Below are 18,753 nucleotides of genomic sequence, written 5' to 3' on the forward strand. Positions count from 1 at the left end.
TACTATCGACCTTCCTAATTAAACATTGACTTCAGGAGAGGAAAGTGCTCTTTATGTACGAGAAATTGTCTCAGCTAAGTGATGACAGATGTGCCTTAAATGTCATATCTTCTTACCCATGTATCCTATTCTTCTGGTATCCTGTTAACTAATTACTAACTCGACAGTGATTTAATAGATCGACACACGCATACATTTATGACCTCAGATGGAAGGAAGCAAACGCAAAATAAATCTGCAATTCAGTTATTGCGGTATAACTTATAACAGCCAGTTAATCATTCTGTAAATTGCATTTTGTGTAATCAAGGTGAAATAAAATTCTACCTTCAATGAGTGTGAATGTTGAACTGATGAATCGGCAGAGATACAGCAAGAAAAACATTATTTCTAACGTTTAATTAAGGACCTTTCATATATAAGAATAACACACTAGTACTCGCAAAGAAGAAATATTGTGCACATTTAAACATTTATAGAATATTTAATTAAGATGATATGGACGTGGTTTCTTCTAGAGTCTGCGTTAGATAATACATATGTATTAAAATAAACAGTTAAATACTTTCCTTTATAAATGCGACTTGATAAAGCCTTGCTGGTTTTCTCGAGTCTACCAATACTAATACATGTGGATTGTTGCAGCGAGTGCCACCCCGCGCCGATTGATTTTAGTCAGCAAGCCGGAGTAATAATGAAAGCAGCCAGTCCCAAGAGAAGCAATGATGCCCGCGTCTTTCACTCTTCATCGGTGATTGGATTAAGACGACAAAATTTAGCTGGATATTCCCTACGCACTATTAATGCTGCCGCTGCGCCCTGCTGTATGTGTGCAGGGCCACCGAATTGAATATCTATAAAAAGCGACGGGACATGCAGGTTCCAAAAGCCATTAAAAGCTGACAGATCGGTGAAACGGATAATGCGATTTGCACGGTATGGCGCATTTGTAGTCTGGAGACTCTTGCCAAAACTAAATATTCTGCAAAATGGCTGCATAATCGAATAACAATGGAGGGACCTATAGACAAATGGTTTGGGAATAATGCTTTCCAGTTTTGGTGTGTCATCGGAGAAGTATTGCCATTTGAAGAATAAATGGTTATCTCTTATTTTATTGTCACTTTTTCACTCTCTCTGATAGCGCTTTCGTTTCTTTAAGTTTATTTTAATCCGAATAGGCACCAAGTATTTTTAACTTCTGGTGAAATATAATCACAGAGGATATCAAAGTCCATTCATGAACTCAGCGAGAAAAAGACAGAAGTGTACAGGAAAAGCCTTTTTTGTATGAAGAAATCGAAGATTAATAAAACTACTCGAGTTAAAAGGTGAATCCAAATAGCTAAGCTCGATCATGAAGTTTTCGTCATAATCGATTTTTCTCAGCTTTGGGGCATCAAAACTCCCAACTAGAGGTGATAGCCAGTCTTGTAATCTCTCTGAGTGTATCTTTCCGACTAGTGTTTGATTTGTTCGTGCAAAGTCTCTATCAACCACTGTATAACTAACAACAGCGACGGTAACGATGTTTCTAGCGTCCGACCAGGTCGTGCATGCAGAGTTTGGGGACGTTGAGACTTAAAGGTAATGGACTGTTAATTGCCGAGAGCCTTAACAGTTGTTCTAAGAATGCGCGCGCATCCGCCTTGAGCTCTTAAGACGTAAGAATGCACCGTAGAACTAATTTTGGTGGGAGAAATATATGAGTTGCCAAAGGAGAATCTGGAAACCAAGAAGAAGCTCCCAGCATTTTTCTTTTCTTCGTTTCATTAACCATGAAACACGTGGAATGAGAAGGAATAAGGGCAGTTCAAATAAAGCTAAATGTGCTTATGGACTAAAGGGACATTTATCAACCCTTCCACCGGCACTGCAAGGTAACAGTGAAATAAAAGGAAAATGGTTTCTCGTTATTTTGCATTGACACTGCTATTCACGGCGGATATATGCATGACAAGAATACAGCGAGACATCCCAGTAGGTAAGATAAAAGTTATTAATTCTTAGAAATGGAATATAATTCAACGAGATGAATAGCTATTTGAAATACACCAGGAATAAGCACTCGTCCATCAATCTTTGAAAATTAGAAAAAAAAATCCCAAGAAATTACTTTGTGCATTGTATTTTAAGTGGACCGTTTTTCGATCACTCAGCCATGCTGCTTGCTAAAAGAAAGGCTAATGCATAATATGTGGCCACATAAACGTCACGATGGAAATCAAGAACGCGAGGCATCTGGCTAATATATCATGCGAAATACATAAAGTGACATTTATTAAGAATAATTATCTTGAAATTAATTTACCCGAATGCACAGGCCAAGAAATGTACCGACGGAAAGCACAGTGGAAATCTAACGCTCCCGTAGCCGGAGAGATATTATTGTCCTTCTGAAAATATTGGTGATTTGGTTAGATTCTGAAAAACAAACAGACAAAAATCATGTAGTCAAGAGTTGAGTTGCACGTCATATAAATTTTATTATCACTAAGTGAAAAATGGATAAAACAATTTCCTTTTCAGTTTGTAGTCATGATAAATGAGGGTACGTTATGGCACAATATGACTTAGATCTATAAGTGAATGTAATTTTGACCATAATTTATGGGACCCAATAATAATACATGCACAAAGATGTAAGACCAATATGATATTTGGTGCCAACCAACCACGCTTTCTTTTAACATTAGGGTTAAAGCTATGCACACCCCACGTTAAGAAATGTTGGTCTGTGACTGTTTTAGAAGAGACGCGTTTAGCGTCTTTATTGGGATGCCATACGCGACGATCTTCAGTAGCTCTTAAAGAAATGCAAACCATCCCGATCTACATTGCATCCTGATCTGCATTGCATAGTGTATATCTTTAGGCCGAGCAAGTGATACGTGTTTTTTCAAAAACTGTACTGCAATAGAAAAATTCTAAAAATATAAGGACAGCCAAGCATTTTGCAATGTCCCAGCGGAACCTAGAAGAACGTTTTTCTTTTTCTTGCTTTACTTAATGGAATTTAGCGATGCATCATTGTCCCTGGTGTTTTAAATATACTTAAATTTCGACGTCGCTGTGAGGTTCTTCAGGGTGTTTTCAGACATACAAAGTGTACAGCTGCCAGAAATAAAAAGGCAACGTTATGAAACATTGTACAGGCACATTTGATGATACCATCAAGACTGTTGAGTTTCTTTTTTAAATGCAAAGTAGGGGTAATGGAACCTTAAAGAACAAAATTTGATATATGTTTAACGCTGTACAGATGTAACCATATACCATTACTCAGCCATTGCTTTCACTTGTCCAACCCTGAGAAGGCACTATTGGGTACTTTTAACCAAATTTTGAATTGTACAGTCTAAGTGCAAAATGCAATTCTCCTTAGTAACCATCCTAAGGTCTCTTCTTATCGGGTTACACAGATGTGTTCACTTGCAAAATGAGTTGCCATGGGAATAAGAAAAAAGTTATCCCCATACTGCGCATGCGCTTTAGGTGTACCATTGGGATAACTGCAGAAATATACATGTGTCTCTGGAGTCCTTGTGTATTGTTAGGAAAGTGATTATATGATAAAGGAACTGCCACGATAAAATGTGGTGAAATATTAAAGTTTGGCTGAAACTGATATCTATTCTACAAACATGACAGGTGAAATTTTTTAAATAGCAAAATATCAACTACTTAGTACCTCATCTTACGGTAGTATAAGAAAGCAAAAACCTACATGATTGAAAGATGTTGATAAAATTATTAAAATAAAAATGGTATTTTATATAAAATGAAAAGCAGGAGGATCATTTGTTTCTCAAATATCTTCTTTTCCGACTACGCTGACTTTAGAGCAAATCCCTTACATTAAAAAAAATTACAAGACAAAATCATAGACAGTTCACTTGCCATTGTCTACAAGCAGAGACGAATCCAGTCTTACGTTTGTGCCATGTGCGTCGGAATATTATCTTGATTGAGGGGGGGGGGAGGAGGAGGAATAAAAGCCCTAGAAGCACGAGGCAACGATAGACATAAGGGTGCATCAGATGTGTAAAAGTTACTCTTATCTGAATTGCACATTTTCGGCTTGCATTATGCAGCATGGGAAATCGATGGTGGCGTTATTAGATTTAACATTCGTACGTTTGCTGCAGGTATTCTTTTTGGAAAGTAAAGATGTAAAGCTATACTCTATTCAAAATTTAACTGTATATGAATAACATATTTTCTAACGCGTCCTTTCTAGGATGAAAATCGATATTTGTGTTGTCTCAGCCCTCACATTTACAATTTTATTGCGCCTTTTCGTATCGGCACTGGCGCATGCATGGAGTGAGCGTATATGTTTGACCTTGCAACAATGACAGGAAATTAAATCATATATCGATTAATAACGCATTCAAAGTGTCCTAATCCAAGTAATCAGTAACTCGGGAACAGCACGCCATCATGGAACTTGTTCTGGAACGACCGCTTGCACTTTAAATGGTACAGGAATGTAACTTGGAATTTATGGTAATGTGCCATTAATGGACCAAGCCAACTGCTGGGTTAATGCACCAGCAGATCCCCTGTGTGAGCTTTGGTCTTTAAAATGCAAAACAAATAAATAAATAGATAGACAAACAAACAAACAAATAAATAGATAGATGGATAAACAAACAAAAAACAAATGAATATATGAGTGAATAAAGCAACAAAAAACAAACTAAATAAATAAATAAAATTAATCAATTAATCAATTAATAGGTTCATTGATAATAATGATGATGCAATTAATAAAATGATGATTATAACAATACACGAAACAGAATTAATAAAAGATATTTAAAAATATAATACCAAAGTAGTAGTAACCTGTTCGCCTTAAATGATCTCAGAATAGATCTAGTGAAAGTCTGGCGTTCAAGTACAGGTGTAGGTATAATTATGAGCATCCTATATACAAATAGTATACTTAACATAAGAAATAATGCACATAAGAGTATAAATAGGTCAAACTTCCATATTTTACATTTTATCATTGTTTGAAACAAAGCTATGCAACTATCCACTGCAGCGTGCATCAAATTTCAAAAGTTATAATCGGAATAATACATAACACTTTGCTGTAAGAATCAGCTAAATGGTTAAAGTATTTAGATATATTCATTGTGACAAAGAAATATGTTGCCACTCTTGTGTTTCTAAACAAGTAATATTCAAACCGCAATGTAGGCAATATAGTAAATATAGATTATTATAATTTTGATTATTTAAGAATAAATCTTTAAATTTTTTTTCTGTTACAGGTCTTCTTTTGGAAAGCAAAAATGTAGAAATTTACCAAGCATACCAATTTAAGTTTGACGAAGAGAACCGAAGGGCAAAGGAAAGCAAAGTGAATTCCGATGATGGACATAAATTCACCCTCAACAGGATAGCGGAAGATTATATTGATATAAGCAGCAATTATGACTACAATCATACATGTATGCTGTGTGGTCATTTTGAATATTACTTACATTTATTTATCTATTACGATAGCAAACTGACTACTACTTATCTATCTTTTCAAGAAATATGAAATATCACACACGTTGTTAGCAAAAATTGTGATTTCTTTTCACACGCGTCCTTGCCAGAATTCAACATCATTCTATAACTGCCAGATATTTTAAACCGTCATTTTCATACCTTTCCATCGATCTCATTTTAAAACTTAATGTACATAGCAACTATAACAGAACTTAGCAATCTTATTCTATATCTGTAATTTTCAGTCTGTAACCAGATGGCTGCCGGAGTGGCAGTGATATTTGGTCTGTACAGCACATCCACTGCCGACTTCGTCACCTCCAGTACTTCCATGTATCACATGCCCTTCATATCAACCAGCCCCCCAGAGCTGTTCCGTCCCCCGAGTGAGTTCATGATCCACCTCCAACCACGATATGAGGACGCCTTGGCAGATTATATGATCCGTAAAGAGTGGAAAGAGGCCATTTATATGTACAGAACAAACGAAGGTAATAGACATACTGTAGACTAAATGAATACAGTTTGTAGAGATCAAAGGAAGGTTATGGTCCGATGATAAGAAAAGTTGGGTTATGGCCGCATGAGCTACTGTATTTCAAAATTAATTCCTATGTTAAATTGCAATTACCGATGTCCCCTTCTTAAGACATTTGCCATCCAAGCAGTATTATGTCCGTATCATTACCGTATAAGTTTTAATTAACTACATCAATGAGTAATTTCGTGAAAAAAATAATAATTGTGGAATTTGACTTATCGGTAACCTGCTTTGAAATATAAAATAAGATATGCTTTATCTACTCCTCACACTCAGGTATCCATTCCATAGAATTGATTTAGAACAAAATGACCATAATAAAAGTCGTACTTCATCAACAAAGCAATGAAGAGAACGAATACAATATAGATAGCGAGATTTACAGGCTATGACTATCGGGTACCTAGATAACATGTAGCAAGCTGCAAGACGCAAGTCTTATCTTGTCTCTGCATATGCTGGCGGTTTATCATTCAACCTCTACAGTGACTTCACAATGGCGTTCCATTAAAATTTATCTGCTAAAATAACAAAACAGCGTCATTAAGGCAATGATATATCAAATCGCTTTTTTTGCCTTGTCGTTAATGCATTATATCAATTGAACCTGTCCCTGTGTAGACTAACGATATTTTAAAGACTCCGATCAATAATTTTTGTCTAAAGGATCTAAAAGAAAGACTTATTTGATTAGACGAAGCCAATTATGAGCTCTGTTGATTCTTATGAGACACAAACCTTAGCTTGCAGGTCAAACATGGAAAAATTCACGATAACTTAGGTTCTCTTGATCGATACTAGGCCTCCCTAACTACCAGACAATTTAACCGTCGCTTTCATACGATTCTGCCGTTTTACCACTGTTTCCGTGCGTCGTACCAATTTCCATACAACTTATCATATTCCGCACAACTCTTTCTCTTGAACACCCATTCCCCTTTCAAACTATCACTGCCACAAAGAGCGAGATTCCCTGCATATCATTTCCAAAAAGAACTTGTTTATTTTACAGCCAGAGCTCTTTTGGAATTATTAAGGCATTTAAGCATGCAACTTCACTTCATTATAATGAGGTACATGTAGATGTTCATGCACCTTTATCCATTTGAAAATAAACTAAATTTTAAAAACTTTGAAAAAAAATGTCAATATCGCCACTTCTTTTTCGTTATTTTTAAAATTCTTTATAGATTATACATGTATCTGAAAAAGTACATATCTGCAACATTTGTCTTTCATTTCATCAGCTCTTGCCAGACTTTACCACATCATAGGGGCAATCAACAGAGGGCACGCCTACATCGTGGTCATCTTTAAGCATGTCACAGACGTGTTGGACGCTCTGGCGGCGCTTGCGCAATACGACAAGGATTATCCGCACTTGGACACCACCAAAAATATCATCATCGACCTATCAGTTGACGAGACCAACACTCTCTTAACAAGGAGGGTAAGTATCCAGAAAAAGGGACAATAATTCTCCATGCTCATCTATTTACACGGCTCCATACGTAAAATATTCCTGAATGATAATGATAAATGAGTTATTTTTTTCAATGTGACACATTTTCGTTATATTGAAATTCAATATTACAGCCATGGCAACTTATAAACCCAAACTGTTTTTCCTTGAAATAAGTATTTTTCTCGGTCCCATGGCCACGAGAATAAATTTGAACTGGACGGAGATTAATTTACTCTCTTAATTAATGATTCAATGACATATCTGTGTAATGGCTTGTATAATTACTGGCAAGAATGGGTATAATAAACAGCTTGATTACACATTTTCCATAAGTAAACACCGTTATATTAAGGAAAGTATTCAGATTGTGCTTTTTTTTCAGTTTAAAGAAGTTCCTCAATATCGACTTAAGTACAATTATTTGATAGCGGGATTGGTAAGTTAATTTATATTTTTTTTATCATTATCATGTGTCTCTTCACTGTCCACTGTTTGCACACGGGTTATGAAAAGAGGAAGAAGGTAATAAGAGGTTATCGGCTTCAAATGTTTCTCATGGGATATATGAAAGAGTGTTTAGCACAACGAGAGATGCATGAAAACGTAGTGCGAAGAAGTAAAAAATGGTTTTGCATCAACAAGTTTTCTTTAAAGCACAAATTGTACATAAAGAAAACTACAGTGGGTGATCTCGTCGCTATATTTTATTTCATTAGTAAGTCGTTATATAAATTACATGGAACTATGAAATCCATGTACAGTGTAAGGCGCCAATGTGAAAAGCAATTTAACTGAATTGCACACGATTTATACTCTAGGACACCCTGAGTTTCAGGGGTCTGATGGTTTATCTCATTTTATTCATTTTATCCAACACACACTTTTCAAACGAAACACGTGGAGTTAGTTTTCAATATACTTTGAAACGCAAATTGGATCCCAACCTGACTGTAATTTGCTGTGTCTTCATATATGGCAATTTGTATACATTAGGATAACAGTACGTACAGCGCGTTTGAATGCTCCTTTCAATGAACATATGTTCCATTCTTTATATGTACCAGCTGTTCTTTTACGGATTCGGACGTACGGTACATTAAATTAGTTACTTTCATCTTTAATATATTTAAGTGTATTTTAGAAATATATTAAATAGGAAAGAAGGTGATCGATGTTAGCCATTGACATGAGCATGACTTAAAAATTGTTTGCTATGCAGCTTGAAGAAGATGATACAGTTATTTTATTTTCTCCATGTCAGCAAATAAACGAGTTGGACTTTTCGGAATTTCCAAATGGTGGCATTAACATCACCGGGTTCCACTTGACGGAATCGCATTCACCAAAGATGGAGAAAGTTCTTAACGAATGGAAAGGGCGATTCGTATCCAGTCGTAAATCTCTGATTTCTGTAAGTAAAGACGCCTAAAAATGTGAGCATAGGCTAAAGAAAGACTCCTGTTTATTGGTCTCATTAAGCTGTTTTAAGTCTTACTTTTTATCGTTTCTTTCGAATATCATGTGAAATAATTATTCTATAACGAAGAATACCGTTTGGATTAAATAGCAATACTTAAATGTCAATCGTTTCTACACATAGCTGAGTGATATCTGTCTGTATTTCAGCATCAGTTAGCGCTAGCTATGGACGCGGTGGACGTTTTTACACAAGCTATGCACAACCTCACAGAACAGCAAGAGAAAATGTTTAACAATGGGTCGTTCCGTCTGTCGTGTGCACCATGGCCTAGTAAACCGACACCATGGCCTCTAGGGAAGATGATCACACAGGCTATACGACGTGTAAGAAACAGTAAATTATATATATATATATATATATATATATATATATATATAGTAATTTGGAATATTACTTTGGTATTTATGTAGAGATTAATATGTTCTTTTATGATATATTAGCAACATTTGCTTTACTTTTTAAATAAAATTTTGTTACCTGTTATTTTCTACTATAGAAAACCATTCGTTAATTGTCAGGTTGGATTGCATGGCCTAGAAGGACTTACGGGAAAAATTGTGTTTGACGACCGAGGATTTCGAACAAACTTTACCCTGCAACTGACGTCTACGACTATAGATCATGGACTTGCGAAAGTATGTATCTAGGAAATTATAGACATGACGTCACAAACTATTTCATGTCATCATTGTGTATGTCAACAACTGAAAAGTTTTCCTATCATTAATTTGTAGGCGGTTAATACTGTTTTTCCCCTTCACGATGAGATACATTTAACATGCCTGCTGTGTCTGTCGCAGAAAACTGAAAAAAAAAACTGATGCACCATCAATCCTTTTCCAACCTTTTTTTTAGGTAGGAACGTGGACACCGAATCCCAGAGCAAACCGGCCACGCTTGTCGTTTTTTGAAAAGCCCAAAGACAGCTCAGGGTTGAGAGATAACACCGTCCGCAACAAGACGTACTTGATAACGTCCATAGAGGTAAGCAAAGCGTGATAAGGAGAAGCTTGATCGACACAGGCATGATATGGGCGCCCCCCCCCCCCCCCCCTGGAATTTTGGAACTGCATTTTTGTTGCGAGTACCCAGCCAATCATTATCTCTCCCTTTGACCCCCCCCTGGAAAACACAGGGCCCATGCCGTGATATTTTTCTACTACCTTGTCCGTTGAGCATCTACTTCCCTCATCTTGATAACCGGTCATTACTTAGACTGGAAATTACTGTAATAATAAGACACCTGTTCTTGATTCGTCATGACCTTGAAAAAATACAGAATTCTGTACATTTTGGGAAGATAAATCCTTCTTTCTTATGATTTAGTAAAACTTTCGGTTGAGGTGAAAAAATGTTTAATTCAGAGAGATTATACAACTGCATGATTATTAATAACTGGTCATCAGAAATGACAAATTCATTAATTCAGTCATTATTTTGCACGACGTATATACACACACGCTGACCAAGCCATTAATATAAAGGTATTGCTAATAGATATCGTGCCCAAATTATATCAAAGACGTTGAACTTAAGTTACACCCATATTTTGAAGTCAACCTTGAACGTGGCCCCCCGTATTCACAAGCCTGTAGCAGGCCATTTGAAAAGATGTTATTTTTTTCTTAAAAGAAGTGGACCTTTTTACCCCCTAAGTTGACTAAACCTGAGTAAAGACATAGAAACTAGGCGATCTTTTTTGACCAAAAGATTTTTAACACCCCAACCGGCCTCGGCTAGGAGCTTGGTTCATAATATTCTTAATACAAACTCCTTCCAGAGCGCCCCCTTTATGATGGTCCGCACCGACCCGAAACCGGGCGGCGGCAACTGGACTGGTAACGACCGCTACGTGGGGTTCTGTAAAGACATTGCTGATAAGCTAGCTCAGAGCTTGGGGATTAACTACACAATCAACCTGGTGGGAGACAAGAATTATGGCGGCTACGACCCGGAGAATCACACCCACCCCTGGGATGGAATGGTGGCGGAACTGATCAATGGGGTGCGTGAAGAAGACCGTCTAAAAATAATGTTTTTCACTGAATAGCAATTGTACCTGTAATATGTTGACATGTCTGATCATTGTTCTTTTCATTATTATTCATTTTATTATTGCGTAGAAAGAGATGTAAATGTTTTAGTTGTGGCAGTGCTAAGTAAAGCGTGGCAGGGAGGCTACATGATGTCATTTGTTCGTTTTTACGCTCATGTTGTTGAAATATATGCCCTAAGATAGGTAAACAATGAAAATTTATTCACTCTAATTTGATTAACTTAATATTTTAACTTTTATCGAATGCAGGTAGCAGATCTAGCCATCGCCGATCTCTCCATTACTTTAGACCGAGAAAAGTTCATCGACTTCTCAAAACCCTTCATGAACCTGGGGATCAGTATCATGATTAAAAAGCCCGAGGAAATCGTCCCGAACATTTTCTCTTTTATGGACCCTCTATCGGATAAAATCTGGATGTGTATCACCTTCGCCTATCTCGCGGTGAGCGTGGTTCTATTTCTCGTGACTCGGTTCAGCGCCAGTGAGTGGGTGGTGGAGGAAAATGAGGAGGACAACGGGGACCCCGAAGTCCACAATGACTTCAACTTCATCAACAGTCTGTGGTTTTCACTGGCAGCCTTTATGCAGCAAGGCTGCGAACTCTGCCCAAAGTAAGTGTGGCCATAGGAGTATTTCGAACACCTATAACAGTAACCCCTCACATAAACTGTATATAAAATGACTTTTTAAAACAAAGACTCAAACAGGATTTTTTTAAAATATAAATCTTTTGTATGTTTCCTTCCTTTAGCTTGTGAGACTAGATATGCGTTTTTTTTCGAAATGACAAGTTCATCAAAGTACACACATTATGACAATGTCGGACCTTATCACCTCGACAGTGGTACATTTGATACATGTAACAACGAACTATCCTAATCTGACAAAAATCTTATTGAATTCTTATTCTTATTTGAATTACGTAGATCGATTTCCGGGCGCATCGTCGGCTCTGTCTGGTGGTTCTTTACCCTGATCATCATCTCTTCCTACACGGCCAACTTAGCAGCTTTCCTGACCGTCTCCAGGATGAACAGCCCTATCCAGTCAGCAGACGACCTCGCCAAACAGACAGATATCGCATACGGCTGCATTGTTTCAGGAAGCACAAAGAAGTTCTTTCAGGTTAGCAATGTCTCAGATTGATCTGCCTGGTTTTTTAAAGTATTTTTCCTCGTGTTTGTCTGTCTGTCTGTCTATCCATCCTTCCGTCTTTCTGTCTCTTAGCCAGTCAGTTAGTTTGTATGCCTGTTCGTCTGTATTCCAGTCTTTCTGTTTGTCAAACCCTCTGTCTGATCAGCTGTTAGCATGGTTGTTTGTCTGAGTGCCTGTGTATGTGCATTTTTGCTGTGTATGTGCATTTTCGATTGCTCTATTATTCACTTGCCTGTGTTCCTCATCTTTTTAATCTTTCTCATATATGTAGGATTCTAAGATCAGCACCTTCGAGCGCATGTGGGCTTACATGAGCAGTGCGGACAACAACGTCTTTGTGAAGTCCAACAAAGAGGGGGTGGAGAAAGTGAGGAAGTCCAACGGAAAGTACGCATATCTACTAGAGTCCACTGTCAACGAGTACCTGAACAACAGATACCCTTGTGACACGATGAAAGTGGGTAGTAATCTAGACTCCAAGGGTTATGGTGTCGGAATGCCTAAGGGATCGCCACTAAGGTATTCTGGGCGTCTTAGAACTTAAAGAATCTACTCAGGAAACGCCCAACACAGTCAATTCATATTATCTACAGAAAAATCATTTGTTTGAATACGCATATTTATTGCAGTCGTGAAAACTGTAGTATGTACATCTGTAGGTTGAATGGTTCAACAATATAACCTTGTAGTTGAAGAGATTCCTAAGTCTGCTGCCATCAGACTTTGGTCATGAAGTGAGCGGATAGTCACTGCTATATGGGCGATCGTCTTCTCAGAATATATTACAAATACACGTGTTTTCTTCTCTACTAAATCATCCTCTTAAATTATGCCAGGGATTCCGTGACTTTGGCGGTCCTGGAGCTTCTGGAGAATGGTGAGATTGAGAAGAGGCGAAGGTTTTGGTGGGAGGAGTCGGAGGGAGGCGGGGAAAAGCTTTGTCCCAAGGAAAACAGCGATAAAGTGAGTGGAACTACTTGGATCTGCCATAAATTGCATTAGATTAAACCTGCTCCAGTTGTACTGGTATTGTATAGACGAATCTCATGTACTAAAAACTAAGATGTACCTACCATACTGACTGATACAAATTCAACTCACAAATCCCATCGCACAAATCGCAAATGTGATTCGATCATCATAAACCGAAATAACCAAAATACATATTGTGAACGCCACCATTCATTTCTGTAATGCCCTCTGCCCCCCCCCCCCCCATTCCCCCCACCCCTCTCTCTCTAATGATGATCTTGCACACATTTAAGATGCATTTTCCCCTGGTTGTTTTTTTTTTTTTTTCAGAACGACCCAGCATCGAGTGCTGCGCTGAGTATCGTGAAGATTGCTGGAATATTTTTAATCCTGCTGGGTGGTATGGGGCTGGCCTTAGTGCTGTCCATCATGGAGCTATTCTACAGGTCCAAACTTGATGCTATGTCTAACAATGTGAGTAAGAGAAACGTTAAGGATAATGGTGAAAACATGCGGCGTAAAATGCCAATAAACATGTTCTTTTTGTATGTAACCTAATTAATATTTCAGATTACATTTTCTGATGAAATGAAGACTAAAGCACAGTTGTTAGTCCGAGGTAGACTTGAAAAGGAACCGGCCACGGACGCATCCCCAGTTCATAAATCTGTCTCCACGGTGAGTATTACTTGATAGACAGAGATATTGACGTATATAAGGTATGGGGGCTGGGTTATTTTACGTTTAGCTGTTGAACAAGGTAACTGGTGTAATTGTAGAATTGATCCATTTGATAAAACATGTCGTATCGTGAGTGAGAAATGAAGATAGAATATCTGTTCTTATAGTACACTTGCACTGGTTATTTTTAAATGTGTGTCCGTTTTTGTACGATTTCAGTATACATATTCCACCCCATCGGCACAACTGATCACTTTGGACGGTTACTCAGACGCTGGAAATACTCACACCCAAGTTTGAAACAAAAATTGCCGAAGTCCGTTGACGGGGACGTTTAATGTAACTCCTCTCTTCAGTTCAATTACGCCATTTCAATGCGGTTCTTATACTTACAGAGGATGAATTGAATATGTTTGGGTACATTTTATTTGGGGTATTTTTCACGTATAAAGAAAATGTTTAAGCATATTAAGACATTGAACGTTTATATTAAGACATATTAGGACACTGACCGACATTTAGTTGGCTAAATTTGGACAGGGTTTGATTTAGTTTGAGCAGCAATTCCATCAATATCGAGGATCATAGGACAAGTCCTCGGGTGAGATTAAGACATTTTTATCGTAGAATTTCGCACTTTCAGCATTTCATGTTTTTCACATAATATAATGTATACACACACACACATGTAGATGTACAGTATAAATACAGTGTGTGTACTGTGTATATATCACGGCAAAGGAAATAACATTGATCACGTGATTAAGAGCTGACGGGCCCATTTTATATTACTATCGTTTTTGAAAACCCGTAAGCCAAGAAAAATGTGAATTCAAAAGACGACGCTGTCAATACAAGAATACATTGGGCAATCCATTCACAATACCTGATACAAGAAGGTTTTCGTCTTTCTAAGCAAGAGTATATGGGAAGTATTTCATATTTGAGAGAGAAATAATAGAAAATTCGGTTCCCCCTACTGTCCCCTTTGCACCTACCCTTAAGAATATGCGAAGAAGAATGGAATCTATAAACAAATAAGACGTCTTTCTCAAGATTCAAACAGTTGCTGTCAAAGAACAAAGAACCCCCTTAGCAGATAATGGTCTGCTGAGGTCACTTTGTAGATAAATTGTTTTGCTTATGTTTTGAAATTCTGAGGCGCCGTGAAGTCTTAGTAGCTTTCCCTATGTCAGAATGTGTCAGCAGATAGAATTTCGGTGTCTTCTTGAAGCAGGAAGGAAATTGAACACAATAAAACATTTATGGTTTTTGAGGTTACAATTACCTCCAAAGGAATATAAGAAGGCAAAGGGTGACATATTTGTCACCATGAGTTCTAGAGAATAGATGATGACTCATGTAGGCCCTAAGCATACTCTCTCTGCTTGTTCATTTGGAAATTGCAAGATGAAAATAGGACTGTGCTCCCAATAGCCTCTGAAACTCCGGGTGTGGGAAACGTGCTTAGAACTGTGATTAGTTGAAAGCCTTTTGTTGTTAATTTTTTCGCTCAGATACCATCAACATGTTGCTATTTCTCCCAAAGCATAATGGATTTTTGAAGTAAAAGTCTCAAATATAGAGCACATTCACCTTGAAGTGCTCACTACATGTATATATCCATAAACTTCATATCGCAATTAGGTTGTGATAGCGATTTCTTTTCATGACGAGTACAAAATTATATTGTGTTTTAGACCATGATCGTATACTTTAGCACTGGACCCGTATCCCAAAAAAGACTAAATATAATGTTTTAGTCTGTAAACTCATTATTACAATTAATATAATAAATAAGATACAATAAAATTAACATGATTATGAACAGCATTTTCTTGTGCTTTGTAAAATGAATTCTCATTTAATTTTGCTTCAGAAAAGCCAGATATTTGACAGAGATTTCACTTTGAAACGAATGCCCCGCAATAGGCAACTGTATTGAGACATGTGAACACCATGCTTGCGACATTTTACAAAAGTCCTGGTTTTTCAATAATCCGTTGTCTTCATTGCAGTAAATTGAGCCTCACAACTTATCTTTAATTAGACCACATGCAATGAGTTTTATTGCATACTCTGCTTCTTTACACCTTTATATGGTAAGTTCTGTTTCCTGCCAGCCAAGGACAAAGTCGGAGTACATTTGGGATTTGACACATACTAAATGAAAACAGGTTCTGAGGCGGTAAATCTTGGTGGCTAGTACTCCACCGTACTATTAGCAAAGGGATGACGTCTGTGGAAATGTTCATCTCCGGCTCCAGTGATTGTAATGTAACTTAGAAGTAGCAGGATTATTCACAGGTCATAACTCCTCGCATTCTTTCCCACTGTGATACAGAGCGCAAATCGGACTGTGATTACGTGTCAATCTGCAAGAAAACGAGATTTTTTTCCAATTTACATAGAAATAGCGATGTACTGAATGTAACGAGGTAATCGACTTTAGGATTCCTTCGCATTCCTCAATCAATCTTATTCCCAAAAGACTGCCCAATAATATATTTTTCGATGAAGCACATAGTTTTTCTAAAAAATAAAACAATGATAAAGAACATTACAGTTAATTGATGAATAGATATCGAATATAGATATCACGCGAATAAAAACATAATAATAATCTACACAATTAATACTGAATTGATAAGTTGGATAATCATTCACTTAGATATTATTTTGAAGACTGGTGAGAGGCCTAAGACAGTGTGCTCTGTATTAAGTTCCCTTCTGTAACAAAAAATGAGCTGAGGTCAGATCCGTTAGTGTCGTTTGATCAATCCCCATTTAAAGAATAAATGGAGTGTAGCTTTTGCCAGAAATGGACGCAGTTGTCCTTGATAAATTGTATCAATCAGCCAGTAGGTATTTAACCCGAAATCTAAAAACCTTTTTAGCACTACCCATATCCTAAAAGTAGACCTACTTATATTAATACAATGTATTTCGGACATTTTACGCTAAGCCAAGGCAGCAAGCATTTGTAATTTCGAGATCTGTTAAATAAAACTATTCCAAGTTACTCTTAAAACGCCGGAGGCTTTACTTGTATATGTGTATTCATTAGCTGTTTCACCAACAAGGTATTCTCGCAGGGTTTTTATTGTTCTTGATACTTCAGAGGGTCTTTAACTCTTCATCACAATCTTAGTGAAAAAAGGTTATGAAAATAACACAAAATATAAAGTGAAATAGAATGATAGGAATTGAAAATGGGCATGCCGTTTCGTATGTTCATACATTGCATACATGCAGTTTTATGGTATGTGAATACCCCAAAAACAAATGCTGGATATAAATTGTAATCTGAAAAATTATGATTGCAATTTACATTGTTCACGCAGCATATCTGAGTAAAAAAAATGCCAGTGAGTGTTATGATATATGTATATATTGTCCATGTTTGATTTTTAAAGCTTTACCAGGACACCCGAACCTGTGTAGCTCCTGCAGTCTGGCGTTTTGTGGAACGTCTGAAAACGAGCTAATGGATCCGCGGTTGCTTTAAATTATACATATAGATAATGCATTTAGCAACTTGTCCCTTGGTAATGCTACATTAAAGGTCTTGCAGAACGTTCACAAAGACAGTAAACAATGATCAAAAGGACGCAGTGTAGCCTTTACCATATGTCATGAAAAGATACTGTTTTGAAAATCGCGTCTTTTCATCTTCTCGTGTTGAATAAAAGACTGAGATAAGGACACGAAATTGCGCTCACAGTATCTCAACACATGTCAAAAACGGTTTCCGAACAGTTAATAAGGACCGCTGAATCTAACTGATAATGCAAGTTATTGTATTTCGGCAACAGACATTTGCTTGTAATATTGAAAATCGTTTGTGCTCAAATTCTCAAATTCTCGGACAAGTATAGGTCTATGTAATAAGCCTTTTGTCTGGTTTCCAGCTTATTCCCCGTTGTTCTGGTCATTAGCTTGTGATTTGCAAAATATGGGAACCATTAGTCGACCAGTCATGTTCAATCCATAACCGGTAATAAGATTTTCAATTATGGACCGGGTTTATCGATGTGAGGCAGTTGGTGTCAGGAGCCGAAACATTGATATAGTTATGTTCAGTTGACATCAATACCACGGTGCAGGATGACGGAGTGGCTTTATTTCCCAAGCTTCTTGGTACATTCCTTGTTATCGTTAAGATGCTGGAAAGACGTTACATTACCAGTGTTGTTCTTTCATCAGACATCTCTTAATATAAAGCGACTTCTTTCAAAATTATGTCCTGTATATTCAGCAATGAAAGCAAAAGAGTGTTTTCATTATTAGTTATTTTTGATTGGGTTTCTAAGCTTCATTAAAACTATCTAAATCTTACTTGACCATAAGAGCGGAACCTGTCGAGATCTCAATCCTTTAGAATCACAAGTGAACAAAATATACTGCTATATGAACATATAAGCATATATCGACAACAGGTTGTTGTACATATAGCTGTGCAAACATGGCCGTACTCGTGTTGTCAAATCGACTGAAGAATATATTTCGCTTGTCCAACGGATGCTTATTATTTAGACTAAAGAACACACCAAGAGATCAAACCTTCGCCATGTGATTTATAAAATAAGATCGAAATTTAATTATTTAAAAAAATATTAGGAGATCCGGGTTCAGTTAAATATTACCCTCCTGTCTTTCCTGAATATTGGACCAAAAATTGTGAAGAACTTTTTGAGATATTAGGTCTACATACAAACCAACGCCTATCGTTCATGGATATAATAATAAGCCATATAATGTCACTTTTTCCTACTATACCGCTTTCCATTTACACTTAAAATAAAGCATGTAAAGAGATTTTAGCATCTAAATTATTAAATGTGCATCATATGCTATTACCGCAAAAGTAAAGTACGCCATAAGTCATG

At 37.1% G+C, this 18,753-nt stretch overlaps 1 protein-coding gene across 1 annotated transcript; it reads left to right on the forward strand.

Moving 5' to 3' along the window:
- Positions 1–722: 722 nt before the first annotated feature.
- LOC106181275 (glutamate receptor 2) lies at positions 723–15,639 on the forward strand. Its single transcript, XM_013565604.2, has 17 exons — positions 723–1,984; positions 5,286–5,465; positions 5,757–6,002; positions 7,300–7,502; positions 7,900–7,953; positions 8,779–8,928; positions 9,144–9,320; positions 9,516–9,632; positions 9,853–9,981; positions 10,778–11,002; positions 11,303–11,667; positions 11,983–12,181; positions 12,483–12,730; positions 13,048–13,174; positions 13,514–13,657; positions 13,754–13,861; positions 14,084–15,639. Exons 1-17 carry the CDS (start codon positions 1,903–1,905, stop codon positions 14,162–14,164), a joined length of 2,835 nt encoding a protein of 944 aa, XP_013421058.2. The 5' UTR covers positions 723–1,902; the 3' UTR covers positions 14,165–15,639.
- Positions 15,640–18,753: the final 3,114 nt, after the last annotated feature.

Source organism: Lingula anatina, chromosome 3 (genome assembly GCF_051362555.1).
Source record: "Lingula anatina isolate TDL-2025a chromosome 3, LinAna3.0, whole genome shotgun sequence".
Classification (NCBI taxonomy): Eukaryota; Metazoa; Brachiopoda; class Lingulata; order Lingulida; family Lingulidae; genus Lingula; species Lingula anatina.